General features: G+C 39.2%; 1 protein-coding gene across 1 annotated transcript; it reads left to right on the top strand.

Annotated features, from left to right (window-relative positions):
- The first annotated feature begins 231 nt into the window (after positions 1-231).
- Positions 232-19,043, top strand: gtpbp2b (GTP binding protein 2b). Its single transcript, XM_022208845.2, has 12 exons — positions 232-614; positions 4,280-4,306; positions 5,628-5,812; positions 7,094-7,205; positions 7,530-7,727; positions 7,842-8,016; positions 11,169-11,388; positions 11,879-12,014; positions 12,754-12,812; positions 13,327-13,498; positions 15,869-16,033; positions 16,106-19,043. The coding sequence occupies exons 1-12, from the start codon at positions 423-425 to the stop codon at positions 16,298-16,300; spliced, it is 1,836 nt and encodes a 611-aa protein (XP_022064537.1). The 5' UTR covers positions 232-422; the 3' UTR covers positions 16,301-19,043.
- The last annotated feature ends 598 nt before the right edge of the window (positions 19,044-19,641 follow it).

Here is a 19,641-nt window from a genome sequence, read left to right as displayed (position 1 = left end):
TCAAGTCAATCTGGACTGGTCAATATATAATTGTGGGACTTTTTGTACCATAGTTGACTTTTAGTGGTATCTAGTTGTTTTTTTTATTAATAAGTGATTGTTTCCATGATAAATAATAATGCAAATTTTGAAGACATGATCCTAATAAACATAAAAACGTAAATCTGATCAAATGTATTTTATTTTGAATTTTCAGTTCTGTGCGACTTATTTTGAAAATTGCAGCCGGAAGCTTGCCGTTCATCAGTAGACAGGGTTTGATGCTGAGGAGAGAGCATCTTCACTGCAGCACTGTTAGGCCGTATGTTTGGGTTGGTGTGATGTCTGACAGAGGACTGTCATTATTATTATTCCTCCATGTTGTTTTATCGCTGTGATTCCAGTCTGATCCGGATCTCTGGTTCCGCCTCCTGAGCTCAGCCATGGTGGATCTGGCCGAAAGTGGTGCAGTGTTGGCCGGCCACGGCAGACACGGACCGGGCTCTGGCTCTGGCAATAACGGGAAGAAAACGTCGAAAAAGTCGCGAACGAGGAGAGGAAAACGAGGCCGGAGGAGAAGGAATAAAAAGAACAACAGGAACAACAAAACACCACCACCGTATTTACCACCGGAGGTAGCTAACGTCCCTTAGCCGGATTAACGGGACATCCAGCCCGCTGCACCGGGGGCTAGCTGGGGGTACAGCCTAGCTATTGACTGCCTAATTACTGCTGTATTTAGTTCACAGAACACTCATAAATATACAGAGCATTCATAAATAAATATTGAGAACATGACGATAAAACGTTGTTAATGTGAGCTAGACCTCCTAAAAGAGCCCTTATATTTTCTTCTCTGTCGACTACAGAAACGCCACACCAGACTCCACTTAAATCTCCGACATTTTAACATACATGTTCGCCATAATGGTGAAAACACAACCCACAGACTTTGAATATTTATCTTTTATGAAGTAGTAATAACTAATAAACAATTCGGCATGTGCTCCCAAACACTTCAGCGTTTTTCCCTGCACTATGTTTAGCTGTAATAGCATACAGCTGAGAGTGGCATTAGTTGTATTCAGTTGGAGAAATCTGCAGTGACAGGAGAAACATCTGAATAAATTGTTATTCCAGTGAAACACACCTTGCCAGGTGAATTATCTGCATGCCGAAAGGAGCAAATCTTGTCATTATAGGGAAAGGACTGAGTAACACTACACTATATATTCATTAACAATTCCTTAGTCAAAAGAAAGCTTAAATTGCAGGAATATTTAATGAGGTTTGGTTGACATTCTCTCCTCGCTAGTAAGGGACACCTGGTGGAAGAGGCCAACAGGGCATGATTTAATGATTTTAATATATATTTTTATCTCAGTATGTCTAGTATAGAGACAGAATGAACTATTAGCTTCTTGAAAAATGTACAAACCCAGCTTCTAGTAATGATGATGGAATACATGTACTGCTCACTAGAGATCTAGAGGATAAATTATAGATACTACTGTTGAAAATGTCCTTATTTTTGAAAGAAAAGTTTTTTTTTTCAATGAAGATAGCAATCAATGAATCATGACTCCAGTCATGACATTGTTTATGTGGTAAATGAGTGTTCTAGCTGGAAACAGCTGACCACAAATTTTTAAATGGCAGTAAATGTCAACTTTTACTCATTTAGAGCAACTTGAACTAGTATAGATCAACTTTGGCTAATATAGATCAACTTTAGTTAATATAGATCAACTTTAGCTAATAAAGAGCAACTTTAGCTTATATAGATCAACTTTAGCTAATAAAGACCAACTTTAGCTTATATACATCAACTTTAGCTAATATGGAGCAACTTTAGCTAATATAGACCAACTTTAGCAAATGTAAAGCAACTTTAACTAATATAAACAACTTTAACTAATGTAAAGCAACTTTAACTAATATAGAACAACTTTACCAAGTGTAGAGCAACTTTAACTAATTTAGATCAACTTTAACTAGTGTAAAACAACTTTAATATAGCACAACTTCAGCTAATATGGAGGAACTTTAACTAATATAGAGCAACTTTAACTAATTTAGATCAACTTTAACTAGTGTAGAGCAACTTTAACTAATATAGAACAACTTTAACTAATATAGAGCAACTTTAACTATTGTAGAGCAATTTTAGCTAATATAGAGCAACTATAACTAACAGAGCAACTTTAGCTAATGTAGAGCAATTTTAGTTAATATAGAGCAACTTTAACTAATATGGAGTAACTTTAATATAAAGCAACTTTGACTAATATGGAGCAACTTTTGCTAATATAGAGCAACTTTAACTAATATAAAGCACCTTCAAGTAGTGTAGAGCAACTAAATAATATAAGCAACTTTAACTAATATAGAGCAACATAAGTTAATTTAGAGCAACTTTACCTGATATAGATCAACTTTAACTAATATATATTAACTTTAACTAGTCTTTAACTAGTTTAGAGCAACTTTTACTAGTGTAGAGCAACTTCTGCTAATATAGAGCAACTATAACTAGTGTAGAGCAACTTTTGCTAATATGGAGCAACTTTAACTAATACAGAGCAATTTTAACTAATATCGATCAACTAGCTAATAAAGAGCAACTTTAAGATAAAGCAACTTTAACTAACATAGAGCAGCTTTAATAGAGCAAATTTAGCTAATGTAAAGCAACTTTAGCTAATATAGGGCAACTTTGGCTAGTATATAGCAACTTTAGCTAATGTAGAGCAACTTTAATATAAAGCATTTTAACTAATATAGAGCAACTTTAGTTAATTTAGAGCAATTTTAACTAATATAGAGCAACTTTAATATAAAGCAATTTTAACTAATATAGAGGAACTTGAACTAATATAGAGCAACTTTAAGTAGTATAGAGCAACTAAATAACAAGCAACTTTAACTAATATAGAGCAACTTTAATATAAAGCAATTTAACTAATATGGAGCAACTTTTGCTAATATAGAGCAACTTTAACTAATATAAAGCAACTTTAAGTAGTGTAGAGCAACTAAATAATATAAGCAACTTTAACTAATATAGAGCAACTTAAGTTAATTTAGAGCAACTTTACCTGATATAGAGCAACTTTAACTAATATAGATCAACTTTAACAAACATACATTAACTAGTGTAGAGCAACTTCTGCTAATATAGAGCAACTTTAACTAATGTAGAGCAACTTTTGCTAATATAGAGCAACTTTAGCTCATATAGAGCAACTTTCATATAAAGCAACTTTGGCTAAATATGAAGCAACTTTTGGTAATATAGAGCAACTAACTAATATAGATCAACTTAACTAAAATAGGACAACTTTAACTAGTGTCAAACAACTTTAATATAGCGGAACATAAGCTATTATTGAGGAACTTTAACTAGTGTAGAGCAGCTTAAGCTAATATAAAGCAACTTTAACTAACATAAAGCAACTCCTGCTAGTATAGGGCAACTTTAGCTAATGTAGAGCAAATTTAGCTAATATAGAGCAACTTTGGTTAATACAGAGCAATTTTAGCTAATATGTTGCAACTTTAACTAATATAGAGCAACTTTAACTAATATAAAGCAACTTTACCTACTATAGAGCAACTTTAACTAATATAGAGCAACTTTACCTACTATAGAGCAACTTTAACTAATATAGAGCAACTTTACCTACTATAGAGCAACTTTAACTAATATAGAGCAACTTTACCTACTATAGAGCAACTTTAACTAATATAGAGCAACTTTACCTACTATAGAGCAACTTTAACTAATATAGAGCAACTTTACCTACTATAGAGCAACTTTAACTAATATAGAGCAACTTTACCTACTATAGAGCAACTTTAACTCATGTACATTACCATTCAAAAGTTTGAGGTCACTTAGAAATGTCCTTATTGTTGAAACAAAAGCATTTTTTTTTCAGTGAAGATAAATCCACTGTAGACATTGTTAATGTGGTAAAAGACTATTCTAGCTCCATGGGGGTACAGAGGAACATTTCCAGCAACCATCACTCCTGTGTTCTAATGCTACATTGTGTTAGCTAATGCTGTTGAAAGGCTCACTGATGATTAGAAAAGCTTTGTCCAAACTTTGAACAGGAGTGTAGATGGTTTTATTTGGGGTTTTATTTGCATGTGTTATGTAGCTAGTGCAAAGTTTATGTAGAAAGAAACAAATAAACTTTGAAAATTTAATATATAAGAAAGTTTGGACTTGTAGACTTTTTCTCTTTAATGTGCCACTAACTCTCCTGATCAACTTTCTGTTCTGTGTTTCCAGGCTGAAGAAGGAAACATTGAATATAAGGTAGCTATCCCTTCATTTCCTTCTCATTTAGTGTCATACCAACTACCTCATTATTGTCACTTTTCCTACTGTTCTGTTTTCTCTCTGAGCTCTGGGAGGATGGTGCAGGGCTGAGTTTCAGGGCTAAGGTTTGGCTTAGGTGTTAAAGCTGACCCTAACTCAGTTACCTCAAAAAGCCTACAATGGTGATAAAATGTCTGAAAAGTATTATTTTAATTTACAGTATAATTAAATGTGTTTTATTAAAAATATCTTAAGAAAATCCCAGACCTGGAGACAAACCAGAGATCTTCTATCTGCAAAGTGACAGTGCTAACTACCCTGTTCCATATCATCAAACTAATATTTATATGCATTGAATATTAGACAGAGAAAACCCACAAAACACAAAATGCTGTTTTTAAATTGTGGTTTATTGAAGATTTATTAAAACCTGTGTCAGCCCTGTGAAAAAATAGATTGTAATTGTAAGCTGCAAGCAGCGTTGGTCGGGTCCTCGCATCCTTGTGGCTAGACTTTCCATGCATGTCCACCAGGTGGCGCTGCAACTTAGAGTGTATATCAGCCTATAGATGTGATTAGGGCCGGACTGTGATCACACATGTAAATTTTGAGGCAGATTGGAGCAAGTAGAGCTAGTTAGACATCACTTCCTGTTTGATGGCAAAACATCCAAAAGCCACTTAAGTCAAAATGGCTGACTTCCTGTTGTGTTTTGGGTATTGGTACAATTGGTGTCCCTTGCCAGCAACAACTGCTGTTAAACATTTACCATAGCTTATGATCATAGCTTGTGATCAACTCTTCTCTGCAGAATAGCTGTAATTCGGCCACACGAGATGGTTTTGGGTCATGAAGTATCCTTTTAAGGTCTTTCTTGGATTCAAGTCCAGACTTTAACTCTAGAACCTTATATTCACGTCTCTCACTCTGGTTCTCTGGAGTTCCAGAGCCTTGGTAATGGCTTTGTAACCCTCCTGACTGACAAATGTCAGTGACTTTGTTTCTCATTTGTTCTTGAATCTCTTTCTTTTTACCTTTTTATGGAAGAAGTAAAGATCAAAGACAGACATTTCTGTTCCAGCACTCCATCTTGACCACCATTATTGAAGTTCTAGGAACAAAATATTTGTTTCCTGTTAATATTTGCCTCAGAAATCCAGAATTATCCATGTTCTGAATGTTCCTGCAATGACCACATCAAAGTTTTGTCTTGTTTGATCATTTTGAGATCCTTTATGTTGTTTTCTGTATGGAATTCCTCTTTGAACATCCAGTATTGACCTTTATTTTCCTGTTGTATCACCTTTCTATGCTTTAGCTGAAGCTGGTCAACCCCACTCAGTACCGCTTCGAGCATCTGGCCACGCAGCTGAAGTGGCGTCTGCAGGAGGGCCGAGGCGAGGCCGTCTACCAGATCGGGGTGGAGGACAACGGCCTGCTGGTTGGCCTGACGGAGGCCGACATGAAGGCCTCCCTGAAGACCTTGAAGAGGATGGCAGAGAAGTAGGTCGCCTCATACGGAGTTTTAGTTTGTCTGATAAGGATTGAAGGTTTCTACAGTCAGAAAGGAACATTTAGGCAGTCATTTCAGGAAAGAAAACAGTAAGTAAAAGGGACAGTAGGAGCTGCCAAACACTTTCAGCACTTTACCTGGTGGTCTATTTATTGGAGTAATGTTCTGAAAGATGCTGCATCTTCTGTGTGTTGTAGATGACAAACAGTAAATGAATAAAGGACCTGATGACATCAAAGAGACCACCATAAGCACAGCAACAGAAAAAAATAATAAGATTAAACCGTTTCATTAAGCATTTTATTACATGAAGCTGAACACACTCACTGAAATGATTAGACTCTTCCAGAATGTGAGCACCAAAACATTTTTATGTTCTGTATTATTCTGACAACTTATCTGCTCCTACGTTTACATCCAGCATAGACAACTGCACAGTCTGGTTTCTGGTCACTTGATGAATTTGACCGTAATATCTGCTCTCCTTTAAGTCTAAATGTGGTCTATACTCACTCCTGGAGAACATATCAGGTGCTTTGACTGCTGAATGCCTCTGTGGTGTGCAGGGAGTTTATCAGAGGACAAAACTAGACTGGAAATGTGCCGCTTCAGAGAAAACTTTGTAGAGCTCCTCTACAAGCCATCCATCTGACCCACTGCTAATATGAAGGAGAAATTATAAAATGAATAATAAATGTGATTAGTTCAACACTCACCATCTATTGTACTTACATTTTTACCTGGGCACTGGGCTTTATTTTTGGACGTGTAACACTTCTATATGCAGGATGGTGAACATTAATGTAGCTTTAATAAAGCAGTAAGGATTTTCTCTTTGTGCATGTTGGAGCTGCTCTGTTCTGCATGTGTGTGCATTAATGAATGTGACTTCCCTTTAAATAGGAAGGGCCATCCATACCACACTGTAAAAACCGTTACAGTATTTTGTTTGTGTTATTACTTAATTTATGTGCACATATTTTATTTGTATTAAGTATGAGAATCTCGGTGAAACAGACACACAGAGGACAACATGACATGGCCATTCACTGCATTTTACACTGTGAGCGTGTGCTAATGGTTGTAGATGAAAGTTAACCCTCCTGTTGTCCTCATTTACGGGCACCAAAAATATTGTTTCCCTGTCTGAAAAAAATCCAAAAATTCTGCAAAGGACACAAACGGGGGATCTTCTCGCTGTGAGGCGAACGTGCTAACCACTCCTCCACTGTGGTCTTTTGTGTGACCTGGTTTTGTTTGTTCGTCTCCAGAGTCGGGGCCGACATCACGCTCCTCCGAGAGAGAGAGGTGGACTACGACTCAGACAGAAACACTCGCAAGATCGCAGAAGTTCTTGTTCGAAAAGTTCCTGATGATCAGCAGGTGAGAGTTTGGCCTCTAGATCCTGGATTTATATGGCTGTACAGACATTTAGAAACCTGTAGTTCCTCACTGTAGTCTGAATCCGGATGCTTAGTTTTGGTCTTATTATGGATTCTGGTCTCAGATCTGCTCAAATATAACAAATCAACAAGAACAGGACCAACAGAGGTTTGGAAATACCCTCAGACATTAGAAAGGATGTACCTTACCTCAGCTTCATTTGAACTGTAGACAACATCTGGCTTTTGTAAAACAGCTTGGAAACAGTAGAGTGTATTAGAGCTCATGCTTATGTAACCTCTGCTCTGTTTTGGACTGCTTCAGTTCCTGGACCTGCGGGTGGCGGTCCTGGGGAACGTGGACTCGGGGAAGTCCACCCTGCTGGGCGTCTTGACGCAGGGCGAGCTGGACAACGGTCGAGGCCGAGCTCGGCTCAACCTCTTCAGACATCTGCACGAGATCCAGACGGGACGCACCTCCAGCATCAGCTTCGAGATCCTGGGCTTCAACAGCAAAGGAGAGGTAATACTTTATCTCACAGCTGTTAGCTCCAGCTTATATTAGGGAATAATTATCTCACTGGTATGAAAATCATTTGCAATGTGTTGTTATTTCTCTTCACACATCGTTGTGCAGGTCGTGAACTACAGTGAGTCCCGGACAGCAGAGGAAATCTGTGAGAGTTCCTCCAAAATGATCACCTTCATTGACCTTGCAGGACACCATAAGTACCTGAAGACCACCATCTTTGGCCTCACCAGTTACTGCCCCGACTTTGCTATGCTGGTGGTGAGCGCCAACACCGGCATCGGTGAGCTGCAGCTACACTCACACCTACAAGAAGCAACAACGTCACAACAACTGATAGCAGCAGTCTGGCTCCAGACATAGTGGCTGATAGATGCAGGCTTTCATCAGGGCATCTGGAGCCGTTTTACCACAAACATCAGCGTGTTTCATCACCATTAATCCTATTTAGACCTGCAACTGAAGATTATTTTTAGCATCAGTTCATTAGCCTATAATGTGAGCGTTAAACATTTAGTCTGTACAACGAGAAATTCATCTAAAACACCATCACAGTTTACAAATTAATCAATTTGATCGAATGCAATTGCTAACCCTTAACCCTGTAAGACCCAAATATAGAAAAAAGATCAAAAAATAAAATAAAATAAATCTATCTATCTATCTATCTATAGATATAGATATTGTTGTGAAGCACGGAGATATGAGATCCCAGAATCAGCCACAAAGGGGAGACTCTGACAGAACAACAGCTAAATAAGGGAACATTGTGATATTATAACCTGTGATTTAGGATCAAATTATGCCATAACCTAATGAATGAGTTTGAACTCACCAAGTGTCTATTCTTACATTCTTTAATGTTGAAACAGTGTAAAAATCAGAAGTGTGTCTCACTGTAAAAAGTGATGGTTTGATTATTTTTGAAAGGTTGTCTTGATAATCTTTGTTTAAGAAGTAACCAAATCAGAAGAGCAGCTCACTGTGAAAAGTGATGTTTTTGGTTACCATAGAAACTGATGTTTTTGATAGATTTGACTAAAAAGAGGAACTTATGCTTTATGAAATGGGAATGCTTTTAAGAGTCTTGACTACTGTTAAAATAAGAGGTTTTAACCTGGTAATGAGGTGAGAAGTCACGAGTTAAGTGAACTAGGATCAAGTGTTCACAGTAAAGGTCTCTAGACTCAAAATAGATTGGTTTTTTTTAATAAGTCTGTACACATTGTCTAAAAGATTGCACAATGGGATGCCAGCGACAGTTAGAGGCTGACATCTGCGTTTCCATTTCCTGATCAGGAGCCTGTGCTGAGCTGCAGACAGGAGAGATCGGGGGGGGGCAAGATGGGCTGTCTGGACAGTCCAAAGCAGACAGTTTCAGTTCCTTAAAAGTGGAGGTGATCATGCGGTCAGTGTATGGGGCAAGTGTGCGAGTTGGGAGGGGGTAAAGATACAGTAAACTATAAATTACATCTGATCGAGATGCAAGTTGGGAGATCGTTGCGGGTATCTGCCTGGGTGCAATCCAGACATCAGTCTGAGCACAGGGGATGATTACCACGTAACTCTGGATGAGTGGAATAACTTGGTCTGCAGAGGGAATAACTGTTCTGATGGAATTATGGACCAAAGTACTGCGTTTCCTGCAGTGTGGTAATCATCCCCTGCATATTGTAATCTTGTAAAGTCCACTGTATCCTGATGGTGGATGGAGATCCTCGGCTGCAAGTATAGGCCTGCTACTTCCTGCTTCAATAAATTATTATCTATCTTAATGCAAATGTTCCACCAAAGCAGCGCCACCGTCACTGTTTTCAGGGAACGTTGAAGCGGCATCCTTTCAGTTTTCTCTGCCGTCCTCCACTGTGACCGGCTGTAAAAATACAAACAAGCTGGAAGACTATCTACAGCCAGACGTAATGATGTGGAGGTGCGCCCGGCCCGTTGTCACGGTAACATGATGGTGCAGGTGTCAGGTATCAGGTTCAGGGCAGAACAGCGTTTTCTTTGATATCAGAGAGTTTTGATGACGGCAGCACTGCAGATGAAGATGAACCTGCTGATGAGCTGGAATACATTCATAAATCTGATAAAACGGAGCTGGAGCAGAAAAAGGACTTCAGTCAGAGTACAGTTAACTACGATTGTTGACTTCTATCTTTCTGTGAGGAGAGCCTGTTAGATGCATTTAGAATCTATTAGACCAGGGATGTCAAACTCATCTTAGTCCAGGTTCCACATCCAGTCCAGTCTGATCTCCAGTAAAACCAGTAAAACCACAGCATAGCAACCTTTAAATAACCACAACTCCTAATGGTTCCTTTGTTTTAGTGCAAAAATGTACATTCTGAAAATGTTCACTTTTAATGGATTGTCTTTTTACAAAACACCATGAACATATGTGATATGTTTACGTGGTTCTAACAAATTGTATCAAAAACATCTTGAAATAGAAGAAAAACTGCCAAAGTACTGTTCACAACATGTATAAACTCTATCTTGTAAAAGCTCGAAATAAACTCAAACTCAAACCTGAAATTTCTTCAGAAAAATTAGTTAAATTTTTATCAACATTCATCCTCAGTTTATCATTTCCACATCACAACTTCCAGATCACAGAGTGTCTACAAAGGAACACAACATTTAGTCACCTGGAGCTGAACCATGGAGGATTTACTGGAGGATCACAACCACAAAAGAAGACAGAAAAAGACAAAACAACAACAAAAACAAGACAAAGTATTACAAAGATGAGACACAAAATGACAAAAGTGAGAAACAAATCAACAAAAAATGAGACCAACGACACAAAACAAAACAAAAACAGACAAAAAGTTACAAAGCAACAAAAAGATGGACAAATAACACAAATGCGACCAAAAATGACAAAACGAAAGCACAAAATGACAAAAATAAAACAAAAAACACAATCAACACAAGAAGGAAACCCAAAACGAAAAAATAAGAAACAAAACGACAAAAACATGAGACAAACGACAAAAGTCAGACAAAAAAAAAACAAAAAACAGCAAAAACAACACAAAATATTACAAAAATTAGACACAAAAGAACAATCCAGTATTCTACTTTCTGATCCAAACAACGTGTCATGGTCTAGAAATGATTTTAAATTCATAGTTTTACTAATTTACAATCTGCAGTTAATGTCTTCTCTGTAATTTTTACACTTTGAGGGATTGGACCCTCTGGAGGACCACTTTTGGACCACGGGCCTCATGGTGGACACCCCTGCATTAAAAGATAAACTGTGATGATTTTGTTTGCCGGTTTCTGCCACAATGTGCTGTGATTTGACAAGGAAATAAAATGAGGCCAATAATATATAATGAGCAGTGAATTAGACTGAAACCAGTATTCTGGTTGGTTATTTTTATGTAGCTTGCTCACAGTGTTCCTCTTCTCTTTCCCCTCCAGCCGGTACGACTCGGGAGCACCTGGGCCTGGCCATGGCGCTGAAAGTTCCCATTTTTATCGTGGTCAGTAAAGTGGACCTGTGTTTCCGCGGCACCGTGGAGCGAACGGTCCGACAGCTGGAGCGAGTCCTGAAGCAACCGGGCTGCAACAAGGTTCCCATGGTGGTGTCCAACCCCGACGACGCCGTGACGGCAGCACAGCAGTTTGCTCAGTCAGCATGGTGAGGATAAGTACTACTAACACGCCTACGAATACTCCTATTAATGCTATTACTAATACTACTAGTAATACTCCTACTAATACTCCTAGTATTACTACTACTACTAATACTCCTACTAATACTCCTAATTACTGATGCTACTGTTGCTGTAGTTCACACAGTGTACATGAGGACAAAAATACCACCATTAATATGAATGCTACTGCAGTAATGGGTAGTAAAACTGCTGCTAATGCTACTGATATTACTACTATGTTATGTACTGTAGAATAATGCTGCATTACCCATTTTTGAAAGTTATGAAGAAGTAGCACCAGTGGAACAGATCTGATGGTTCCATGTGAACCTGGTGCCAGCAGATGTTCAACGCCAGTTATTTCTCGTGGTCAACTATTTCTGCAGCCAGCTTCTCTATACATAACATGGCATTCATTTGGCCCTGAAACAACAGTTTGGTAGGTTTAATGTAAAATAATTCTGTTGTGTGCAGCATCACACCCATCTTCACCCTGTCCAGCGTGTCCGGTGAGAGTCTGGACCTCCTGAAGGTTTTCCTGAACATCCTCCCTCCACTGAGCAACAGCAAGGAGCAGGAGGAGCTGATGCAGCAGCTCACGGAGTTCCAGGTAGACGCACACAGGAGCACGTTTTCATCCCTTCTGAGGACGTTACACACAGGGACATGTTTCCATCCCTTCTGAGGATATTACACACCCGAGCGTGTTTTCATCCCTTCTGAGGACATTTACACTGGCTTACATTTACTTCCTGGAGACTTATGGTACCTGTCCACAGGATGTGACTGCTGAGGGCCCACTATGACTTTACCCTAAACCAAGTCTTCATTCTAAGATGTAGTGGGGATTTACCTCAAATCTTTATAATGTGATGTGTGTGTAAACTGTTTTATGTCCCTTTAAAATTAATAATACAAGTACGCACACCCACACACACTGTTTTTACCACTCCGCATTGTGTGTGATGTGCAGTACTCACCTATAGCAGGCAGCTTTCAGGTGGTATAAGTCCCCGTCTGATGGAGGATTCCAGTCCTGTAAAAAGCTTAGTGAGTGTTTTGATGCATTCTGAGAGCCTTATGAAAGAAGTAGTCCTGGAAATCACTGATCTTCCTTGACAAAGCTGTCTGTAGCGCCACAGAACACAAAATCTGACTGAATTTAGACCATTATAAATTTGTTATCTTGTTGTTTAACATCTACATATTGGGTAATGATCTTTTACACTTGAAGCAGCTACTAATGACAAAATGCCCTGGAAGAAAATCCTCCATGCACAAGCAGATTTATGGATGTGGAACTTTCAGAGGGAAGAATTAATACTTCCATTGTGTCTGTGTGTTTGCAGGTGGATGAGATCTACTCGGTTCCTGACGTTGGGACCGTGGTGGGAGGAACTCTCTACAGGTGAGGAAACGTTCTCTGCTCTGGTACGTCTTCAAGGTTTGGAGAGCGGCCCATAAAGTTTGTTAGCAGCCATTTTGTTTATTCAAATAACTGACTGTCAACAATTTAATAAAATAATTTTTTCAAAGTTAGTCAGTAATTTACAATCTGGATTCATGTTGAAATGGAGAAATGTGAACAGACAGCAAAGTTCTGTCACATTTTAGTCTTTGGTAACTGAAGCTGAATGAGGCTAATGTTGGCTAATGATGTAACTTTAGATCATTGGAAAGTTCTCATACAATAATTTCTGATGGCTTTTGATGGAAATGTGGCTTTAGTCATTTAACAGTTAGTAAATTATACCTAACTTCAACCCTAACATGTCTGTTGAAGGTTACAGAGCTCAGGTAAAGTCTGTGGCTGCCATTTAGATGACTTTAGGTTTGGATCCCAGTTTGGGTCTAGGCCCGTCCTCTGTTCCGGTCTGAAGGACAGTTTATTCCAGTAGCATCTCTGATGGTGTGTGTTCCAGCGGAGTGTGTCGGGAGGGCGAGCGGCTGGTGGTCGGTCCGACAGACGAGGGCCGTTTCCTGCGTCTGAAGGTGGGCAGCATCCAGAGGAACCGCTCGGCCTGCAGGGTGCTGAGGGCAGGACAGGCGGCTACGCTGGCTCTGGGAAACTTCGACCGCTCGCTGCTTCGTAAGGTCAGAGGTCACCTAAAGACACCAAGCATGTAGGAGGTGATCAGGGGTGTCCAACATGAGGCCCGTGGTCCAAAAGTGGTCCTCCAGAGGGTCCAATCCGGCCCTCAAAGTGTAAAAATTACAGAGAAGACATTAACTGCAGATTGTAAATCAGTAAAACTATACATTTAAAATCATTTCTAGACCATGACAAGTTGTTTGGATCAGAAAGTAAAATACTAGATTTTTCATTGTTCTTTTGTCGTTTTGTGTCTCATTTTAGTAAAATTTTGCCTGTTTTTGTTGTTTTTTGTAATTTTGTTTGACTTTCATCTCATGTTTTTGTCGCTTTGTTTCTCGTTGTCATCGTTTTGTGTTTCCTTTTGTCTCTCTTGTGGATTTTGTCTTATTTTTGTTATTTTGTGTTTTGCTGTATTCGTTGTGTTGCATGCCGTTTTGTGTTATTTTGCCTTGTTTTTGTCGTTTGTCCATTTTTTGTTGCTTTGTAACTTGCTTGTCAAATTTTTTGACTCTTTTTTGTTTTGTTTCATGCCGTTTGTCAAATTTTTTGTTTTTGTCACATTTTTGTTGTTTTGTGTCTCATTTTTGTAATATTTTGTCTTGTTTCTGTTGTTTTTTGTCTTTTTTTGTCTGACTTGTCATTCATCTCTTGTTTTTTTCGTTTTGTTTCTCATTTTTGTCATTTTGTGTTTCCTTTTTGTCTCACTGTTTTTGTCTTGTTTTTGTCATTTCGTGTTTTGCTATATTTGTTGTTTTGCGTGCCATTTTGTGGTTTTTGTCTCATTTTTGTCATTTATTTATGTTTTTGATGCTTTGTAACTTGTTTGTCTGATTTTTTGTCTCTTTTTTGTTTTATTTCGTGTCTTTGTCTCAGCTCTCATTATTTTGTTGTTTTGTGTCTCATTTTCCCAATATTTTGTCTTGTTTTTGTTGGGTATTTTTGTCATTTTTTTATCTGACTTTTGTCGTTTTGATCATATAGTAAAATTGCCCCACTGGAGATCAAACGAATGTGAATGTGGAACCTGAACTAAAATGAGTTGGACACCCCTGGTTTAGATCGCTTCATGGTTTGGGTCACAGTTTTTCAAGTTCACCTTCAGCAGTTTTTAGTTGTCAGAACATCCTGGGAGTCACCAGATGTTATGAGATTACCTCAATTCAGTCAGGTTTAGCTAGACTTTGATTACTCAAATAAGTAATTATGTTAATCAACAATTCAAAAGTAATGGCTGTTTTTGATTATTTAATTTTCAAAAATTTTTTATTTATTGTTACTTTTGTGAGTTTCAAGTGATTTCAGTGACAATTGTGGGTTTTTCCTTCTTTAACTGAGGGGTACCAACAATTTTGTCCACGTGTGTATACACACACACACACACTGCACACACACGCAAGTTTGGGCTCCTATCCTCGTGGAGACATACCATTGACTCCCATTCATATCTAACCCCTAACCCTAACCCTAACCCTAATCTTAATCTTAACCAACACCAAAACAATGGCTAACCCTAAAGAAACGTTTTTGCACTTTTACTTTTTTCAGTAACAACAACATGGCCAAGAAAACATTGTTTCCCCCCGTGGGGACCTCATTTTTGGTTCCCACCATGACACGGGTCCCCACCGGGTTGTGTGTAGTCAGGTCAAAGTCCCCACCGAGTTAGCAGAAACATGCCCACATATATATATATATGTATATATATATATATAAATGTATGCACACACACACACACATATATATGTCTGTTTATGTGTTTTTTTTGCTAATTTTTTTCTGTATTTGAATTAAATATGTATATGTTTTTTATTTATTTTGCTATTTTATATTGGATTTTTACTATATGTATATAAAATTTCTTAGTGTTTTCTTTTATTTATGTATTTTTTTGCAAATTTAAAATTGTTTTAGATTTGTGTTATATGTATATTTTATTTTGCTTTTAGTTTTTTTAGTTTTTTAAATTTTATTTTTTGCTCATTTTTTTATAGATAGTTTTATTTTAGTTTTTTGTTTTATTTTATTTAATTTTTTTTGCCAATTTTTTTTTTCTAAATTTGGGTCTTACAGGGTTAATTGCCCAGCAGTGAGTTTTTCTTCTATTAAGTGCTCCTGTCCATTGAAGGCTAAAAAATTAAGAAAATTAAAATAAATGCAACACTTCATTGGCTTCGACAGCTGCTGATACATTTGCTGTACAGCCTGCAGGACCACAGTCTGTCCAGTAGGGGGCAGATTATCACCCTGTTGACCTCAGTGCAGACAGACAGAAATGAGGGAAAAGAGAGGCAGTGAAGGTCTGTCTAGGCTCGTTTCTGAGGACAACCGTCTCCATGATGATGACAGTAGCATGTGATTGGTTGTCATAGGGCATGGTGATGGTCAGTCCCAAGATGAATCCAACCATCTGCTGTCAGTTTGAAGCCGCCATCGTCCTCCTCTTCCACGCCAAGACTTTCCGTCGGGGGTCTCAGGTCACTGTTCACGTCGGGAACGTCCGGCAGACGGCCACGGTGGAGTGTCTTCATGGAAAGGTCAGTTTATAGATGACATAATGTGTGATTCCCTCTCTGTCCCAGGTCTGTAACTTCGCGTTTCTGTTGCAGGACGAGCTTCGAACAGGTGAACGGGCCGTCGTTCGCTTCCGATTCATCAAACACCCAGAGTACCTGCGGCTCGGCGCCAAGCTGCTGTTCAGGGAAGGCGTCACTAAAGGCATCGGCCACGTCGCTCGCCTGCTGCCCCCCTCCCAGAACCAGGACCAGAACCAAATCCACGACCAGAACCTCCAGGAGCATTAAAGATGCTCCATCTCTGGATGGACAGATGTGGAGCTCCGTGAGAACTTTAAGGTCCTCTGATTGGGTTTACCATGGGGTGTGTTAATCCGCCTGTCCTGGATCTATATTCCTACTCTTAGTCTTTCCCACCATCATCATCATCATCATCATCATCTTCCCCCAGGAGACGTCGGCGTCTTGATGTAAAGCTGGATGACCTCAGCGGACCTGATGTTGCGCCACAGATTGATTGGAAAAAGCCGTTTGTCACGATAAGCGGGATTATTTTGGGGGGATTTGAGGAATTAACGCAGCAGTTCTGCTTCTTTGCTGATGGACAGACTCCTCCGTTCTCCATCCCATAATGCAACATGCCTGCATGCTCAGACTGAACATGACATCTGCTGAGGGAGATGATATTCAGAGGCGCTACTCTGAGGTGAAGCTCATTTCTGACGGTTGAGTTCGTTCTTCATGTTCCACCCCGTTAACTTCCTGTATGTTCAACCTTTTCTACAACAGCTGAGCGTTTCTATGGAGCTCCACAGCTGGATAGATCACTGATCACTTGTGTGGACTAATCGCAAGTTAGCAACAAGTTTCTGTTGAAGCAGGAACCAAAGCTACAGGATTTTGTTTCTCTGATCAGTTATGGAGGAGCACCCCGGTGTTACCCCAGTCTACAAGGGCAGCTGTGGGTTTGTTTTCTACAGATCCGTTGTTCATTCTTCTTAATGAAGGCTGCAGCTGTTTGTTGACAGGTGGACGCCCTCAGAGGACAGTCTGATGTCTCACCTCCACTCAGCCTCCACCTCTGGGCTCGTTTCTGGATCAACCAGGACTTAGGAGCCACTGAGCTTCAGAGCTGCTGCTGGGGAACCTGTGGGTGATGTGACATCTTTCTACAGTCAGTGTTCAGGACATAGACAGAGCCCACATTCTTTATTTCACCCATTTCAGCTGCACTTCCACAGTATGTCCACCGTGGACGTACGGCTTCATCATGACATCGTGCCTTAAGCTTCCTTCGTTTATCTGTTTTCTTTGTGAAAGGATTCTTTGTCTTTATGGGTCAGATACTGACACTTAGAAGACGGATCCTCTAGAGGATTGTGGGTCAGAAAAGCACACTGGTTTACATCCAAGGACATCCTGGTAGTTCTGGTCAACATGGCTTCATTTTTTGACATTTGATAAGGGAAGTTTTGGGTCAAACTAAATCTTTCTTTGGCGTCCCCCCTACATCATACTACTGGAGTATTCCTAAAGGGATGCAGCAACACATTTTGTCAAACAGTTTACTTCCTGTTAGACCAGGGGTGTCAAACTCATCTTAGTTCAGGTTCCACATTCAGTCCAGTCTGATCTAAAGTGGACCGGACCAGTAAAACCACAGCATGATAACCCATAAAACTCCACATTTTTCTTTTGTTTTAGTGCAAACAAGTACGTTCTTCAAATGTTCATATTTAATGAACAAAACATTACGAACAACCTGAAGTTTCTTCAGAAAAATAAATTCAGTTTCATCAGCATTCAGCCTCAGTTTATCATTTCCACATTACAACTTCCAAAGGAACACATTTAGTCATGATCAAAACGACAGTCTGACAAGAAAAGACAAAATATCACAAAAATGAAGCACAAAGTGACGAGAACTAAATGACAGAAAATGAGACAAATGACAGGAAATAAACAGAAAAGAGAAAAAAATGGACAAATGACAAAAATGAGACAAAACAATTACAGAAACGACACAAATGAGACCAGAAATGACAAAAATAAGAAACAAAACAACAAATTGACAAAAAAAACTGAAGTGAGACAAAGAAACACAAGACAACAAAAATGACACACAAAATAACAGCGAAACACAAAATGACAAAAATAAGACAATAAACACAAGCAAAACAAAAAGGAAACACAAAACGACGAAAACAAGAGACAAACGACAAAAGTCAGACAAAAAAAGACAAAAAACAACAAAAACAAAGCAAAGTATTACAAAAATGAGACACAAAGAAAAAGAACAAAGAATAATCTAGTATTTTACTTTACGATCCAAACAACTTGTCATGGACTAGAAAAAGACACAAAATAAAACAAACTTGTCATGGCCTCATATTGGACACCCCTGTGTTTGACGGTGGACTGGGTGCTATGTTACCGTGGTTACCCAGCTAGTCTGCGGTCCCTAAACATTGAGACATGTCGAAGACGTTTGCTGCTGTTGGTCTTCAGCAGAGATCCTCTCCTGCCGTCCAGCAGCTCCACATGAGCCCAGAAAGACCGATTCTATGGAATGAAAGCTTTCTCCAGTGTTCTCCTTCCTGCCTCCCACTGAGTTTGTTCAGCTGTTGAATCCTCCACATCCACTATCTGTATTTACAATGAATGACTCTGATGTTTGCATCTTGGTTTCGCGTTTGTCCAGACGATGTTCAGCTCTGATCTGAAACGCGTGAAGGTTCGATGTCCGGCAGCTTTTTGCAGTGAAACTTAACCTGCATGCTCTGAAACCCTCTCGTTTATCTGGTGAAGTGTTGATGCAGTTTTTTTATTTTCCTGAGGTTCTGTGCAATTATAAAACTAAGTATTGAATGTACTCTCCATGATGTTGTGTGGCATTTGGAAGTGGAGCTACCGTTGACTTTGCACTTTCTATTCTGATTGTGAGACGGCAGCTTTAGGGTGGAGTTATCAGTCTGTTTTTCCTGCTGACCGTCCCTCCAGCCGATTAATAACATCATAGTTCAAAATGAAACGTCTCGCATCTGTTGGTGAATTATTTTCTTTTGGAAACGTCCTTCATCTTGTCCAGGAGCAAAAGGCTGGAGGCTGGAGATCATTTTCGTCTTTAGCTTAGCGCCGAGACTGAAAGCAGCTCAAGCACACCAGCTCCCCTGTAGTCCATGGGCCCGGACCCAGCGTTTCCAGTATGGGTACCACTCCAGGTGACCGATTCTTTTTGGTATTTTTAACCTGCTATACGTCTGTAGTTTGCATTCTGATACGATAGCTGCTGCAGACTCACAGCTTAACGTCTGTTACCACTGGTTTAATGGACACGATGAAAGGCTCTGTGCCTGAAACAGAATTATTATTAGAAATAAGAAGTGCCACACCATCTGTGTTCATAACTTTACAACACAGAACGATACTGGAGCAAACCTGAGACTGAGAAGATTTCGTTTCTATGGTAACAAGATCATTTGTGACAAAAACAAACAGAATGACAAAGCAAGACACCAAACGACAGAAACACAAAGTAACAAGGGACAAAATTAAAAGAAACAAGACTCAGACTGACCAAAACAAATAAACATGAAAAGAAAGTGCAGACAAACAGGAAACGCATTCAT

Source organism: Acanthochromis polyacanthus, chromosome 3 (genome assembly GCF_021347895.1).
Source record: "Acanthochromis polyacanthus isolate Apoly-LR-REF ecotype Palm Island chromosome 3, KAUST_Apoly_ChrSc, whole genome shotgun sequence".
Lineage (NCBI taxonomy): Eukaryota > Metazoa > Chordata > Actinopteri > Pomacentridae > Acanthochromis > Acanthochromis polyacanthus.
This window is presented reverse-complemented; position numbering and strand designations above follow the sequence as displayed.

Coding starts and splice junctions, on each gene's coding strand:
- gtpbp2b (XM_022208845.2), top strand. CDS start 423: ATGGTGGATCTGGCCGAAAGTGGTGCAGTGTTGGCCGGCCACGGCAGA. Junction 8,017..11,168: donor GAGCGCCAACACCGGCATCG/GTGAGCTGCAGC, acceptor TTTCCCCTCCAG/CCGGTACGACTCGGGAGCAC. Junction 12,015..12,753: donor AGCAGCTCACGGAGTTCCAG/GTAGACGCACAC, acceptor GTGTGTTTGCAG/GTGGATGAGATCTACTCGGT.